Source organism: Gekko japonicus, unplaced genomic scaffold (genome assembly GCF_001447785.1).
Source record: "Gekko japonicus isolate JY-2015 unplaced genomic scaffold, Gekko_japonicus_V1.1 scaffold3284, whole genome shotgun sequence".
NCBI lineage: Eukaryota > Metazoa > Chordata > Lepidosauria > Squamata > Gekkonidae > Gekko > Gekko japonicus.
In genome coordinates, this window is record NW_015171600.1 from 64,840 (window position 1) to 80,238 (window position 15,399).

Consider the following 15,399-nt stretch of genomic DNA (forward strand, 5'->3'; position numbering starts at 1 on the left):
GAGTTCTTGTATTGTGAGAAAGGGAGAAAAGTACTACTTTCTCTACTTTCTCTATCCCAGGCATAATCTTGTAAACCTCTAACATGTTACCCCTCAGTTGTCATTTCTCCAAGCTAAAGAGCCCCATGCACTATAACCTTTCTTCATAGGGAAAGTGTTTCAACCTTGTATCATTCTACTTGCCCTTTTCTGCACTTTTTCCAATGCTACAATATCATTTCTGAGGTGTGATGACCAGAATTGCACACAGTATTCCAAATGAGGTCGATTTATATAGGAGCATTATGATACTGTGATGATGAGAATACCAGGGCGATTTCTCACTAGAGCTGCCTCGCAGTGCAGTGCGTTTGCCCCAACACAAACATGACAATTTCACACTCGAGGCTGCAGGGCTGCATTTGACCCGTGGCTTCGCCTGATTTCCTCCGCAGTTTCATGATCCTAAAAAAACAGGATCAGGAAACTGCGAAGGAAATTGGGTGAAGCCGCGAGTCAAAATGCAGCCCTGGAGCTTCGGGTGTGAAATTGACATGTTTGTTTTGGGGCAAACGGCGGCTGTGCTGTGAGGCAGCTCTAGTGAGAAATCGCCCCCAATGTGATGAGACCCTAGTGTGATGAGAATACCAAGGCAAGCTTGGAAAAACTGTGATCTGCCCAGCCATTGGCAAAAATCTTCGGAGACTCAAAGAAGGTCCCTAAAAATGTTTGTTGCTTTTTTAAAAAAAATCTGTTTATGCACTTCAGCTTAAAATTTTAATAAACCTAAGCCTAACTCCAAATCTGTTGTGGGATCTTTCTTTTGGGTGCGTGGTGGCAAAATGGAAGGACTCTAATGCATTGCTTAGATGCATTTGGTCTTACGTCATGCACAGGCTTGCTGCACTAATGATCTATTTAAGATAGTTACAGAAATAGGAAAAAAAGAATACAGCAGAGGGAAAAGATTTCAGCAGCACTTGGCAGTTAAGTGAGGAGAACTCCTGGGAGCAAGTTGCCAAGAACAGCTCTCTCTTACTCACGCAGCCTTTTTTATTGTGATTTGACGGAAATCAGCAGACTCCATTGTAACAAGTCATCCAGGGAATGGCCAGAGCAAGTGGATACATGTATTTAAACAGCTGAACAAGAAACTGAAGCAGACCTTCTCTCATTTGCCACAAATCTTAATTAATGTTATTTATTCACTGGTCCACATCCACATCAAGAATAAAGAATATTTGATGACAGAACTTCAGCAGAAATGGAGACAGGGAATCTAAGATGAAAAGGTCTGGAGAAGAAACAGGACTCCAAGGTATTCAATATATTGGAAAATCGGTGTGTGAGTGTAGAATGATTGTAGCACAGTTTCAAAGGTGAAGTATCTTCTACAATCTTCGACAATGATTTGCTGTGTTATTTGGAAGTGTTTCATTACTCACAAATAATTCTTTAAATTAAAATTACCTCAGAGTGTTAGAAGAATTGCTCCTGGAGTGATTGGTGCCAGATTTTCTCTATTTACTCATAGAGCCATGTGTGTTTCAGGTGGGTAGGCATGTTGGTATGAAGCAATAAAACAAAGTTTGAGTCCAGTGGCACCTTTAAGACCAACAAAGTTTAATTTTGGGTACAAGCTTTCATGTGCATCCACAAAGGACATTCAAAACATATACATTTAATTAGAATAAAATGGGCAACCTAAAGAAAAGTGGAGAGACAGAGCATATTCAAAACTTCATAGCTGGATAGCAAAACATACTCTAAGGGGATGGTTCTTGCTGTCTAATGGGGTAAAAGGAAGAATATAAATAGAATATACTTTTGTTGTTGGATTAGAAGGAATGGAGGGTTATGTGGTATGAGATTCCTTAGTGGGTGAGAGATGGTCTTTGGGAATGGTCCTTGGTTCTCAAGGATGTTTGAATCTGAATTGCTGGGTGAAAGAGCCCTTTTATTACCATTGGGCTTAAGGACCACTGGAGTAGGAATCTGGAGATAGGGGGAAATATCTGGTTTGGGTTAGAAGTACCAGTGGGTCACCTTTGAGGTTTAATTGATGTGGGGAACTAGACTGACAAAATTCAGATGACAACTGAGTAGGGTGGATTGGTGGAGACATGATTAAAGTGGTGCTTCTCTGGGTGATCCAGGATACCTGCTTTAATATGGGGTGAAATTGATCATTTGGAAACCCTAAGAGGGGAATGCAGCATTCATAGAATTCATAGAATCAGCCAGGTAGAGTTAAAGTAATTCTCAGGCATCAAAGAAAGGCCTTAACAACAGGGCCCCAAGGCTCTCTAAGGCTCCGTCAGCGTACAATTTCCACCTATAATTTTAATTAATTGCTGAAAAACTAGTCTAAAAAAAAGAAGGACCCTATTGGCCAGTTTCCCCTGTCCAGTCTGTCAGGAATATAGGACTTCAAGGGAGGGGACTCCCAAAAGTCTCATCACATGTGGGGGTGGGAGGTATTGTCCATGTAACAACAGCCTTTACATGAGGAGATGGATAAGGGATCAGGAAACTGTCCACTGTCCCTTCCTATGCATGCACAAGTTGGATAGGAATCCTTCTATGAGGTTTGGTATAGTTCCAAGTCAAGTTTCCAGAGTCTATGGACATGGAAGTTTTAGAAGACTAGCTCTCAGCAAACAAACATGGGGAGGGAGGGGACAGCCAGAGAGGTGTTGATCACCGGTGCAGTTTGGCCATGTGCATTCTCCCATTCTTTGTTTATTCAACACAAGGTTAGCTACCAGGCTGAGATGGTCAAACAAAGAATCCTAAATAACCATTCACTTATGTTAATTTATTAACAGTGCAATCAGAACACTTCCCAGGCAACGCTGCTGGTTTCTGGGGGCTGCTTTGCCGCCCTTAGGAAGCCAGGCAGCAACAGAGCCACAATGCCAGGCATCATGACATGGGCAGGGGGTGGAGCCGGCTAGGATAAACAGCCAGGCTCTACTCCTGCCCAATGACAGTTGCTCCGATGTGCTCCTGAGAGTGGAGCACAAGGACTTCGCTGCTTGCTTATCTTGAGGCCTTGGGCTTGAGGTCAGCAGCAGGTAATGGTGGGAAGACTTCTGCGGTGGCAGGGAGACCCAGCGGCGGTGCACTGCTGTTGCCACGGGCTTCTGTCGGTGGCGGTGTGCTCCTGATGGTGGCGGCGAGCTCAGAATGGCAGCAGGCTTCAGGCAGCTGGAGGATCGAGGCCGCATCAGCAGTCCGGGTGGTGAGGCCACGTCAGCAATCTAGGCAGCGGGGCTGTGGTAGCAGCTGACACAGCCTTGACGGTGGTCTGGTCTGTTGCAGCCATGGCCCAATCCTGGGACCTCGGCACCTGCCAGATATTCGAGGCAGCAGAAGCTCAGCAGTGGCCCCACCGGTTTGTGTTATTTTTTAAACACACACACATGCCCACGCTCCCCTCTTCCTTAGGTTGGTGTGGGAGTGCAGCCAATGGGAACAGCTACTAGGAACGGGGTAGCTCAATTGGGCACTCAGTGTGTGTGGGTGAAATCAAGTGTAATTTGAATGGAAAACAACTGATCTTCTAATGGTTTCCTTCTGTGAAGGAATCCTTATCATCTACATGTGACCTTGACAGTGTGAATGCACACTAAGTTGGCAAAATTAGGTTAGTCTTTGTCATGTGTTAGCATTCATAATATCCATTGCAATACGTCATTTGTACCTTATGTTTTCTGTTTCAGCAGGGATACAGTGTGACTTCCAATCTGACGCTGTGATCTGGGAATCTGACAGCTGGCATGTCTTTACATGTCATTGGTTTGGTCCTAATGAGCATTCTTCACAGGTTTAATAATGCATTTCTCTTTAAGCGGAAGCCCAGTGTGCTGCCAGGGCCTAGATGAGTGGCATTGGTTATGACAGGCTGTGGGAGGTGCCGGCTGGGATGCGTCGGTGCAGCCACGGCAATAGGAAATTAGGCAGATGGCTTCCAGGGAGGTTCCAGTGGGGCAAGGGTTAAGCAGGACCCATCAGAGAATCAGCATGGCTTGGGAAGCCAGACGGCTGTTCTGCCCATGCACTTGGGAGAAATGAAACTACTTCTAGACCTGGCAGCCCAACCTTACTTACATACAGGTAAATAGGGGCCACTAGAGCCATCTTCACATTATGGCGAGTGTGCATACAGCCTGCACGTATGTGCATACATCGAATGGTAAGAAGGAGCCAGTGCACATTTCTGTGTGCTTGTCCTGGTCTTTAGGATAGGAACCCAGTTTCTATTAAGAAATGAGAGGTGCTGTGCTCTCTTCATGGTAAGGTTTTTTAGAATAAATAAATAATTAAAACACCAAACAAGCAAACAAAATTAAATTATACAGGTTTTTAAAGTGACACCACATTGTAAATTGGCAATATCTCATTTTTAAAGCCGAACTCACCGGTTGGCTATGATGGTTCTTAGTGGTTATTAAAGAAGCATTTCATATACCTAGAAGCATTTCAAAATGCTTATTGGGGCAGTACCTTGATTTTTAAAACAATGGACGCCTCCCTGTTCAGGTCTGCTTGTAATCGTTGGAAAATTCTTTAAGAGCGCCAAGGCACTAAGAGAATTGATCCAGATCTCCTCTAGTGTTGTTTCCACAGTTTGACAATCCAGGGGATCAGGGACTAGATCAGGGGACTTGGAGATGTTCTCTTCTGATATAGACTTTAGCCAGTGACAATTCCAGGCCTCAGTTTCCTATCTTTCAGGGTGCAGGGTTGCCAGAAGATCCAAAGGGAAAAAGTCTTGTCTGTTTAATGGAGACTTAATGCGTGGAAATACACAGCTGTAGTTTTTCATGGCATGGAGGTAAATAACATCACTGGATAATTGACATCCCTTTAAAGGGAGCGGGCTTCCTTTGCTACCCAGGAATATCAGTAATTTATTTCATTTGATCAGTGTAAACATAAGCCCTAAGAACATTGGGCAGTGCCTTGCAAATCACAATTACTGTGCGATGTAAACATTGCTTTGTGAATGTAGTGGAATTACTAAAGCATTCTATGAAGGTATTGGGGAAAGGGAGCTCTAGAGGACCAGAGGCAACCCATTTATCTGGCAGTGAAATAAGGGTCAATTTTTGGAACCTGAGGTGTTGCTGCACTTCAAGTTGGGATGACAGTTACTGCTTTAGGAACGTGGATGGAACTCCACTGATCAGGCACCTATTTGTGGAAATTAGCGCCCGCTCTGGGCGAGTAGGGCCTTTCCTTGCGATGATAAGAGCACAGTGGCCCAGAGTGCAGATGGTCTGGTTGGCTATTCTGCGTCATCACAAAGGGCAAAGACATGGTGCTACAAGTGGAGACTGACCTTAAGATGGTAAGAGCAAGGTGGCCTGGAGTGCAGATAGTCTGGTCGGCTATTCTGATTCACCATGAAGGGCAGGGCCCTGGTGCTACAAGTGGAGGCTGACTTTGTGGTGATAAGAGCAAGGTGGCCCAGAGTGCAGATACTCTGGTTGGCTATTCTGACTCACCATGAAGGGCAAGGCCCTGGTGTTACAAGCGGAAGCTGACCTTGTGATGATAAGAGCAAGGTGGCCCAGTAGTGCTGATAGTGGGGTTGGTTATTTTGCCCTGCCAAGTATGGTGCAATTTGGAGACCCCCGCTAGGCGTACAGCCACCCGCCAGATGTGGGAGCACATGGAGGACAGTTGAGTTCCAGGACCTGTATAGGGCTGACAGGGTGTACCTATCAAACAAGAGCAATTAGGTTATTTTTGCAGGAGTTGCTCCAAGGGATTAGATCAGTCTTGGGCTTTTAGTGGGGAGCAAAGACCAAAGCAGAGGCTTGGTCTTGGCTGTAGCAGGTTGATGTGGGCAAGAAACCGGAACTGGTGAGCACCATACAGCATTTTCCCCATTAGGGAACAGGGGGTCATCAGCAATGTTCCCTCTAAGCTGTGGAGTCTTGTGTGCGAAAATTCTACTTTGTGAGCAACTGGCATTAAAGCTGTGAACCAGCGATTTGGCTACTGCATAAATCAGTTTGATCTGGAGCCATCCTTCCTGACCTAAGACAAAAATGTGTGAGCTGGAGGCTAAAAAACTGTGAGATAGCTCACACTAACTCAGCTTAGAGGGAACACTGGTCATCAGGAGCTGCCTTCGTATTTCTAAGGTCCAGGGTGGGGAACAGTGATCACCTCTTCTGGGAACCTCTTAGGGTATGCTCCTCTCTGCACGTTGGAAGGTTTCAGGGGTTTCAGACCAATGGCTCAAGACCGGATGTTATGTTAAATAGTTAATAAAGTGGCCCTTGTTTACTTCCAAACCGTTGTCTGTCTCGTTATTCTGATGGGGGGGGCATACACCATTTAATTAGCCAGTGTAGTAATTTCGAGGAGACCTACTGAGGATTGTTCTCTAAAACATTTCCTCCACTCAACCCTACAGGTACCCTGCAACTGGATATTGAGAGCAAAATGCTGAATTTTACCTCCACATCTGAATTCTTGCTCCTGGAATTTTCAGACATCCGAGAACTACAGATCTTATATTTCTTTGTCTTCTTAGCGGTATATGCAACTGTAGTGATTAGTAATCTTCTCATCATCATTGCTGTAGTTCTTGATCATCATCTCCACACCCCCATGTACTTCTTCCTCATGAACTTGGCTGTCCTGGACCTTGGCTCAGTTTCTGTCACGGTACCTAAAGCTATAGCCAATTCCCTCCTGAACACCAGGTCCATTTCTTATTCAGGATGTGTGGCTCAAGTATTTGTCTACGTCTTATTTGCAGGGTCAAATTTTGCCCTCCTAACAGTAATGGCACATGATCGGTATGTTGCTATCTGCAGTCCATTGCAATATGAGACAATCATGCATAAAGGAGCCTGCATTCGAATGGCAGCCAGTGCATGGTTTGTCGGTATACTTAATGCCACTTTACACACCAGTGGCACTTTTGCCATCACCTTCTGCTCCAACATAATCAATCAGTTCTTCTGTGAAGTTCCACAAATAGTAAAACTTTCCTGCTCAAACTTATATCTAATTGAAATTGGAATTCTTCTGTTTAGCTGCAGCTTAGTTGGAGGATGTTTTATCTATATCATTATAACTTACATGCAGATTTTTGCAACTGTACTCAGAATGCCTTCTGTGCAGGGTCGGAAAAAAGCCCTCTCCACTTGCCTTCCCCACCTCACTGTGGTGTCTCTGCTTGTTGTCACTGCAGTGTTTGCATACTTAAGGCCTCCTGCAAAAACATCATCTGATCTTGATATCCTTTTTGCAGTGATCTATGTTATATTACCTCCATTGCTCAATCCCTTCATCTATAGCATGAGAAACAAAGACATAAAGATTGCATTGTTGAAGCTCACTGGTTTTGGACAATTTCCCCAAATCAGCTCCAGCCAAATTTTTCTTGGAAAATGGTGTTGAATTATCTTTTCTGGGCGATTTTCTTTATCAACATTGTAATTTGGGATATACACAATATAAAATAATATGGTTTGGTGGATTTTTTTTAAATCTGTGAAGCACAAGCAGAAGTTGGTGAGCTTTGGACTCCTCCCCCCCTTTCTTTCAGTACTCAACTGTGAGGATGGAAATTTTGAAGCTTGGAGTTTGAGTTCCCACTTGGAACAAACATGGTTTGAAACACATAATTGCAATTAGGAGGTGGAAGATATTGAGGTCACCCTCCAGCTTTGATCCCATAAGGTCTTCTAGCTCCAATGGAAGGCATCTTTCATCACAATCCCAAACCAATAATTCTGCCTGTGTCAGAGATCACTACACCACCACTCAAAGACTGGTGCCTGCCCCGGGAGTGGGTGCTGGCATTTGCCTGCCCCCCATTCTTTTGGAGGAAGTATGAGTGTGGGGGTAGCCAATTATTGGTCAGCGGGGGAGCACTGGCCAATTGAGGGCTAGCTCACTGGCCAGGGTTTGGTGGCAGCTGCCCTTGCTCCTCAGATCAGCCCAGCACAAGCTCAGAAGAAGATGGAACTGTGTGTCTGGGCAACATGTGGAGCGACAATTACCTGGATGATCCCACAGCAAACTTAGCTGGGGTTTGGATCAGCCGGGGTGTGTGTGCAGGAGGTCCTGGTGTTATATCCGTTGACTGCCACTAGGCAACAGCAGTATGCAACCCGAGCTTGGCTCCTAAAGAACAATAGGGGCTAGGATCCTGTGAGCACCTATCAGAACTGTGGCAGGAAGTTCAAAACCTCCAATAGGACTGGTGGGGTGCCCCAGGGACTGTATATAGTTGGCCGCTCCAGCTGGTAAAAGTTGTTGTGTGTTGTGTACCAATAAACCATGAGCTGCTAATCACATAGTTTCCAGCTTCTCCATGTGTTGAACCTAGTACACAACACCTGGGTTGGCTGCAGGCACATTTCATCAGTGGGGGAAAGTCCCTGGGTGTTGGCAGCCAGTGTTTGTAGGTAATTCCAGCCAAGCCTCCCTTTGGATTTTGGGTGTGAGCCACGGCAGCCAGCTGGCTGGCAGCTGGTGCTTGCCTACCTGCCACACTAGCTCACTGATCGGGGTGAGCACTCCCCCCCACTTGGCAGGTTGCCAATACGTCAGGCGACTGCAGGCCTCTGCCACCCCCGCTTGCTGGCTGGTGCCTGCCTCCCTGCCATGCCATCTCACTTTTTGCGAGAGCCCTCCCCACCACAGCAGGTCACTGCCTCACCAGGCGGTCATATGGTGGGTTGCAGTAGTGGATGAGGCCTCCCCATGCCTTGCCTCCAATAGTGGGAGGCTGCATACCCTGCCAGCGATATGGTGCCTGGGGAGCAGATGGCCACAGCTGCCAGCAGGTTCCATTTACCAGAGGGCCATGGCTGGCTGCAGCTGGGGGCTGGTGCTCTCCTCGTAACTCGAGCCAGAAAGGGGTCGAGGGCCAGATAGGAATGGGCCAGACACACTCCTCTGGCCTGGTGGTGGACCCCAAATCATCTCAGGGTAGTCTGATTGGTTTCCGTATCACCCTTTGTCTGCAGAGGGTCCCAGGTGCACTTCCCAGCATCTCCATTCCAAAGGGCTAGACGATGGGGCAGGCGGAAGACTTTTTCCATGGACTCGGGACAGGCCAGTCAGTTCTCATATTGCCCTTGCAGCAGAGCAACTTACATCTTTAGTGATGCTCTGAGCCCTGCGCTAAAACCGCTCTCTTCCCCGGAGAGGGCCAGGGCCACAGTAAACGAGTGTCTGCATTGTCTGCAAGTTCACTTCTCAGCCTCTCCATTGAGAAAAATAAAAAGTATTGGTCTTGGATACAGGAACTGTTACAAAAAATGTTGAAAATCACTGTGCCTTATATACCAGAACTGTTTTTTGTTGAATATAATGCCAGAAAATTATAAGAGACAAGACTGCTATTTTACTATACATATCCTAACAGCAGCAAGGATGTTATATGCAAAATATTGAAGAAGAGCAGAAGTACCTACAAAAGAAGAAGCTGTAGTCAAAATATTGGAAACTGCTGAGATGGACAAATTGACTATGATATTAAGAGGAAATATCAAAGAAGACTTTGAAAACACATGGTCAAGATTTTATGATTGGATTGAAGAATATAATAACTAAAATTCCTGCACATCTAACCTCTACTGAAACAAAAAAAAAAACTAAGGAACTAAGAATTATAGACTTAACTACTGATAAAATGTATGGTGGGAAAAAGTAAGAAATTTTTTTAGACCCTAATAAGATATCAAAAAAAAGGGGTAAAATGATAGAATCTCCATTTTATGTGTATTAATGTATGTTTGTTTCTTTTTGTCTTATAAAATTGAAATAAAAATACATGAAAAAGAATGAATCCATAACCATGTATGAGATAAATCCTAGCTACCTTAATCTAATTTCCCCACTTTGATTGCATTTCCAAGCACTACTGAGAATATATGTATGACACCAGCTGATGTGTGTTGCCCTTTACTGATAGCCAGCTGCACAGCATCTTCCTGCAGAGGCTGAGAGGCTTTCTTGTTGAATTGCTGGGGTCGTCCTTTCAGGTGAAATAAGTAATTGAGTTGGATTCAGCCAAGATTTCTGCTGGTGAAAAAGGAAGGAAAGGTCCCCTTTGTCCACCAGGAGAAGCTCTGTTGGGGTTCTGCACAGACAAAAGCTGTAAGCAATCAGGGGCTGTAGGGATGCCAGCCTCCAGGTGGCACCTGGGGATCTCCTGGCATTATAGTTCATCTCCAGAGTAGAGAGATCAGTTCCCCTTGGGGGTGAAATGGATGTTTTGGAGGGTGGACCATGTGGCATTGTACTCCACCAAGGTCCCTGTCCTCCCCAGGCTCCGTCCACTAATCTACAGGCGTTTCCCAACCTGTATCTGTCAACCCTACCCTCTCACCCCCTGTTGGTGGCCAGGGGGCACCTGGTAACCCTAAATACCATTGGAGTTATGCTAGGGCCTAGAGCTTTCTCAGTCCTCAATTGCTAGCCTTAACCTTTCATTATATGAGAATCTACTCTCTGCCTAGAAGGAAACTGCAGTTGCCACAGACTTCTGATTAATGCATCTGGGGTGTGTTGGGACCTACAGTTCTTCATGTTACTGGATTAGACCTGAATTTTCCTGAAAATTTGCCCTGCATTCTGCATGTTCATCCAGTATCCAAGGAACGAATCCAGTTATTAGTCATACCAGGGGTCATTTCGTAGAAAAAGTGGTGCAGGAGCTCATTAGCATAATTCATTAGCATAACTTATTTGCATATGCCACACCACCTGACAAAGGGCGGGCATGTTTAAAATGCCTTTCTTTCCCTTCCCCAGATGGGGAAGGGAAAGAAAGGCCTTTAAATCCCCCCCACTTCCCCGAGTTTCTCTGTAAAAGTGGAAACACTCAGGGGAAGATGGGGGCATGTCTGCCTGCCTGCCCTTCCCTTCCCCAGCCAACCTGCCATGGCAGACTGGCTGGGGAAGCAAAGGGCAGCATGCAAGCATGCCTGGGTTCCCTACTCCTGGGCTTTTTACTCCCGGAACACCGTTCCTGCTCGTTCCCCCTCGAAATGACCCCACTTTTTGTCAATGGGGGTCCAAAGTGGCTTATAAAATCCTCCCCACCTCCATTCTATCCTGCCAGCAATCCTGTGAGGTAGGTTAGGCTGAGAGTGTGTGACTGGCCCAAGGTCACCCAGCAAGCTTCCATTCCATGGCAGAGTGGGGATTCAAAAATGGGTCTCTCAGATCCTAGTCCAACACTCTAGTCATCTGCTACACTGGCTTTGAAGCTTCCCCAGGTTTACTATAATTTTTCCCAATCCAACTCAACATGTTTACTGTACTTCTAAGGATAGTCATGTAGGGTCACTCATTGTGGTATAGAAAATTGTCTTTTTTTGGGGGGGGGAATTGTCATGTCACTCAGACCGATTTTCCACAATCCACCGCTCTGCCCTTGCTCTTCCTTTCCCCCCGACTGGATGCATCAATTTCTCACTATTTGCTGTGTGGCCGCATTTTGACCCGCACCTTCGGACGATTTCTCCCGTGTCTTCTCGATCCTATTTGTTGAGGATTGAGAAGAGGTGGGAGTAATCGGCTGAAGCTGCCGGTCAAATGTGGGAAATTGACACATGCAATTGGGGGAAAGGGGAGAGCGAGGGTGGAGCAGCGGCTTGTGGGAAATCAGTCTTATTCAATGTAAATTATGTCATCTGTCATCCTCCTCATACGCCTTATTTCACATTCTGATACCTTATTTGAAATCAGGAATTTTTGATACCAAGTTTGGTCTTGAATTATTTATTCAAAAAAGTTACAAAAATATATGCAACTATACAGCAGAGGGAGGGCGGGATCTGTATTTCCCATCAGGTACATAGGACTTAGGGGAGCAATTTGTGAAGCAGGTGGAACAGACTGCAAATTAATCTTCTCACACATCGAGCCTTTCTAAGACAGGTTTAGACAGGAATCTGACACATGTACTGTGGCAAGTTCCAGGAGAAGCTTGTGGGAATGGGCTGGGGGGAAAACTGTTTACATTTTAACCTTCAAAAAACAAACTGATTCTTAAATTTAAACTTCTAAGTCTTGATTTGTTCTGGGTGTTATTCTTTCCTTTTTTCTGTGCTGTTGTCTCGAAAAAGGCTGTTTGATGTTTCCTTTCTTCTTACCTATCTAACAGTCTTTCTGAATGTTATCACTTTCCTGTGCCAGGGGAATTGGTTCATTGGATGCATGTTAAACTGTGGGATTCACCACTTAGGCTCTGACGGAGTATGAGAGTTCTCTTGGCTTGGGACCTTTTCTGAACTCTCAGAGCCACAAGTTCTACTTCCCAGCCTGTAGGCAAATTGTTTAAACTTTTAATATTTCAGCTGGCATACAACCATGCATGGGATACTTAATTCCTTCTTTGAATCCATCTCCATATCTGTGTCATAGTTGAGGAGGATCAATGTTCAGGAATCGGCACAAACATTCAATTTACATATAAGGAAGTCAGTCAGCTGAATTAAAGAATGAATGGGGAAGATGGGCAATAAGGCTAAGATTTGCTGTCAGCCATGGTCCGATAGTGATCACCTAACTATCTGCTGCCCACATGTTCAGAGCGGAGGATTGATTTTCCTTGACTTGCAACATCAGTGCCGATGTGAAAGAATAAGGTGAGTATATAGTCCATCCCAAATTATTCTTTTTTGCTGAGCCTTTTTGGATTAGTATGTCTCCAGTCCTGAAATAGCTGGTGCATGCCCCAGTAAGTCAGTTGCACCATCAGTGGTGCTGTTAAGAAATGCTTGTCATGACATTGATTAACCTGAAAGTTCTCTTTGTGATCAGGAGGGAATGGCTTCCCTGGTTTCTTGTGTGTGCATGTGTGTGTGCAGGTAGGAAAAAGTGATAGGTAACTGTTGTACATGGACAATGAGTTCTCTGCTATGGATTCACCAGTTGTCCTGTTGTTGCACTCATCTGTTTGCATTCTAATCTTCTAGCCCTTTGAGTGCACCAAACCAGCTATTTGGCTAGTAGAATGTGAGTTCTCATTCAATCACCCAAAATGCTGGGTTCATGAGATCTTCATGGGCAGATGCCATATGGGATGGGGGCTGCAGTAAGAAGGGGATTTGAATGAGACTGAGTGGGAAAAAAAGTGGCTGGTTCCAATCCTGTGCATTGTGCTTGTGGCATATTGACTTTTGTGTTGAGGTGATCTGGTAAATCCTGTATAATCTGACATCTCAAAAAAGCTTTACTAAAGCCCAAACACAAAGCATACAACTTAGTAATCATGGGATAAGACTGATATAAGAATTAGTACATGATTGATAGGTAAAAATAGAGCATTATCTAAATTGTTCTTGAGTGATCAGACACCAACTGCCAGCCAAGGGAAGACTGGTTGCTGATGAAGATCTCATTGCTCAGCACCAGACCCTTGCCTATGTGAGGAGCTCCTGCCAGCCAACTACCAAGTGTCCATCAACAGAAGACCAGCTGCTCAGCCCACCTCCCCTGCCAACCTGCCAGCAAGATGTTTACGGTGCAATTTAGTATTTTATTCTCATTTAAAGTGAGTTATGTTATTTGCCTTGAGAAGATCTTTGGCTGTATGTATTTTCTAAATCAGGACTAAGCTATGAATTAGATTTGCACAGGACTCCAAATTAGCCAGGATGGTGAAAATCCAAGGATACTCCAAAAGTATCATTTTGAAATTGGTGATTGGGCATCAATGCAACAAAGGATATTCAGTGTAAATACATGCAAACTGACGTACACATGGGTTTTGGGGACAATTTGGGAACAATTCTCAGCAGTTCTATTCAGAAGTCTGTCATATTTTATTCATTGGGACTTACTTCTAGGACTGCATTCTTATTGTCTCAACTTCCACATAACTGGAAGGGTCTTTTGAAATGGAGAAAAGGCTTTGGGGTTATGGTGAGTGAGTAATACTGTGTATAGATCTAGTGTATAGTTCTAGCTACCCTGTCACAGAGCTGGAAAAACCCACAGAAAAGGCAACATTAATGTTATTGTACATGAGGAAAAGCTAAAGTATTTGTAGCTGTTTAATTTAGGGGAAAGGATGAAAAGAAGAGAGAGTGAGGAGAGACTGGAGAGAAAAAAAGTTCTCCCTCTTGAGTGACACTAGAATTTGGGTTCTGCCAAAGAGAAAGACTATCAATAGATACAGAAGAAATTTATTGTACATGAGGAAAAGCTAAAGTATTTGTAGCTGTTTAATTTAGGGGAAAGAATGAAAAGAAGAGAGACTGCGGAGAGACTGGAGAGAAAAAAAAGTTCTCCCTCTTGAGTGACACTAGAATTTGGGTTCTGCCAAAGAGAAAGACTATCAATAGATACAGAGGAAACAACAGAACATTTTTTCTCTAATTACATCATTTATTTTGGAATTCTTCACCAGAAGATGTTTTGCTAGCCACAAGAGTAATTACTTGTGAAATGGGATTAGATAAAATTAGGGAAGATAGGTCTTCTGCTGACTATTAGATATTATAACTAAATTGAATGTTCAGGAGTCAGCCCGTCTTTCTCTCTCAAACAATTTATCACACAGTACTGTTAGTAATGGGAGAAGGGAACCATTGTGCCACCCTGAGCTCCTTGAATGATGGTGGTGGAGAATGCTGTCAAGTCACAGCGGTCTTATGGCCACCCCGTAGGGTTTTCAAGGCAAGAGACTTTCAGAGGTGGTTTGCCATTGCCTGCCTCTGCATCGTGACCCTGGTATTCCTTGGAGGTCTCCCATCCAAATACTAGCCAGGGCTGACCCTGCTTAGCTTCCAAGATCTGACAAGATCAGGCTAGCCTGGGCTATCCAGATCATGGTTCCTTAACCTTGAAGGAAGTGTGGGATTTTAAAAATGAGCTATGTAAGTAATTCAATAAAATATGCATACATCTCAGGAGAGGATGAGAAGACTATGCCCTTCCTGTCCCACTGGTGAGTTTCCAAGAAGTATCTGGCTTGCCAGTGTGGGCAAGGTACTGGACTAGATGGAACCTTGCTTAAGAATCCCCTTGAAGTCATTTCTTAAAGACTGGAAGAATTCAAATAAACGAAGTATGGTTGTGGGATAATGTGCCTTCACATGCAATGCATTGCTTATTTCTGACTGCACACAAATTAAATGTATGTAGCTGTCCTTGTGCTATGTGTGATAATTCCTGATTGAATTATCAGACAAATTATACCTGCTCAGGTATGCATATAGGTCTGTGTAACCTAGTGGAGATCAGTCTGTGAAAGTTGAGATAAAGATGGTAGATGCAATCTTAATAAAGTTAAGTGTCCTCTCATTCAACACAGGTTTATTTGGTGGACTGAGATTCTCAGAATATGCAATTCTGATCAACCTTGAATTAATATTGGTACTACTTTGTCTCACAGATACCAAGAATCAAAGTTTTGAGGACAAA

The 15,399-nt window shown here is 44.5% G+C and overlaps 1 protein-coding gene across 1 annotated transcript in view; it reads left to right on the forward strand.

The window, feature by feature from the left end:
* The window catches only part of LOC107117741 (olfactory receptor 14I1-like), an 8,758-nt gene extending 912 nt beyond the window's left edge, over positions 1–7,846 (forward strand). The window contains exons 2-3 of the mRNA XM_015419904.1: positions 6,413–7,334; positions 7,648–7,846. Coding sequence (XP_015275390.1) covers positions 6,413–7,334; positions 7,648–7,846 — 1,121 coding nt within the window. The remainder of the gene's footprint in view (positions 1–6,412; positions 7,335–7,647) is intronic.
* The last annotated feature ends 7,553 nt before the right edge of the window (positions 7,847–15,399 follow it).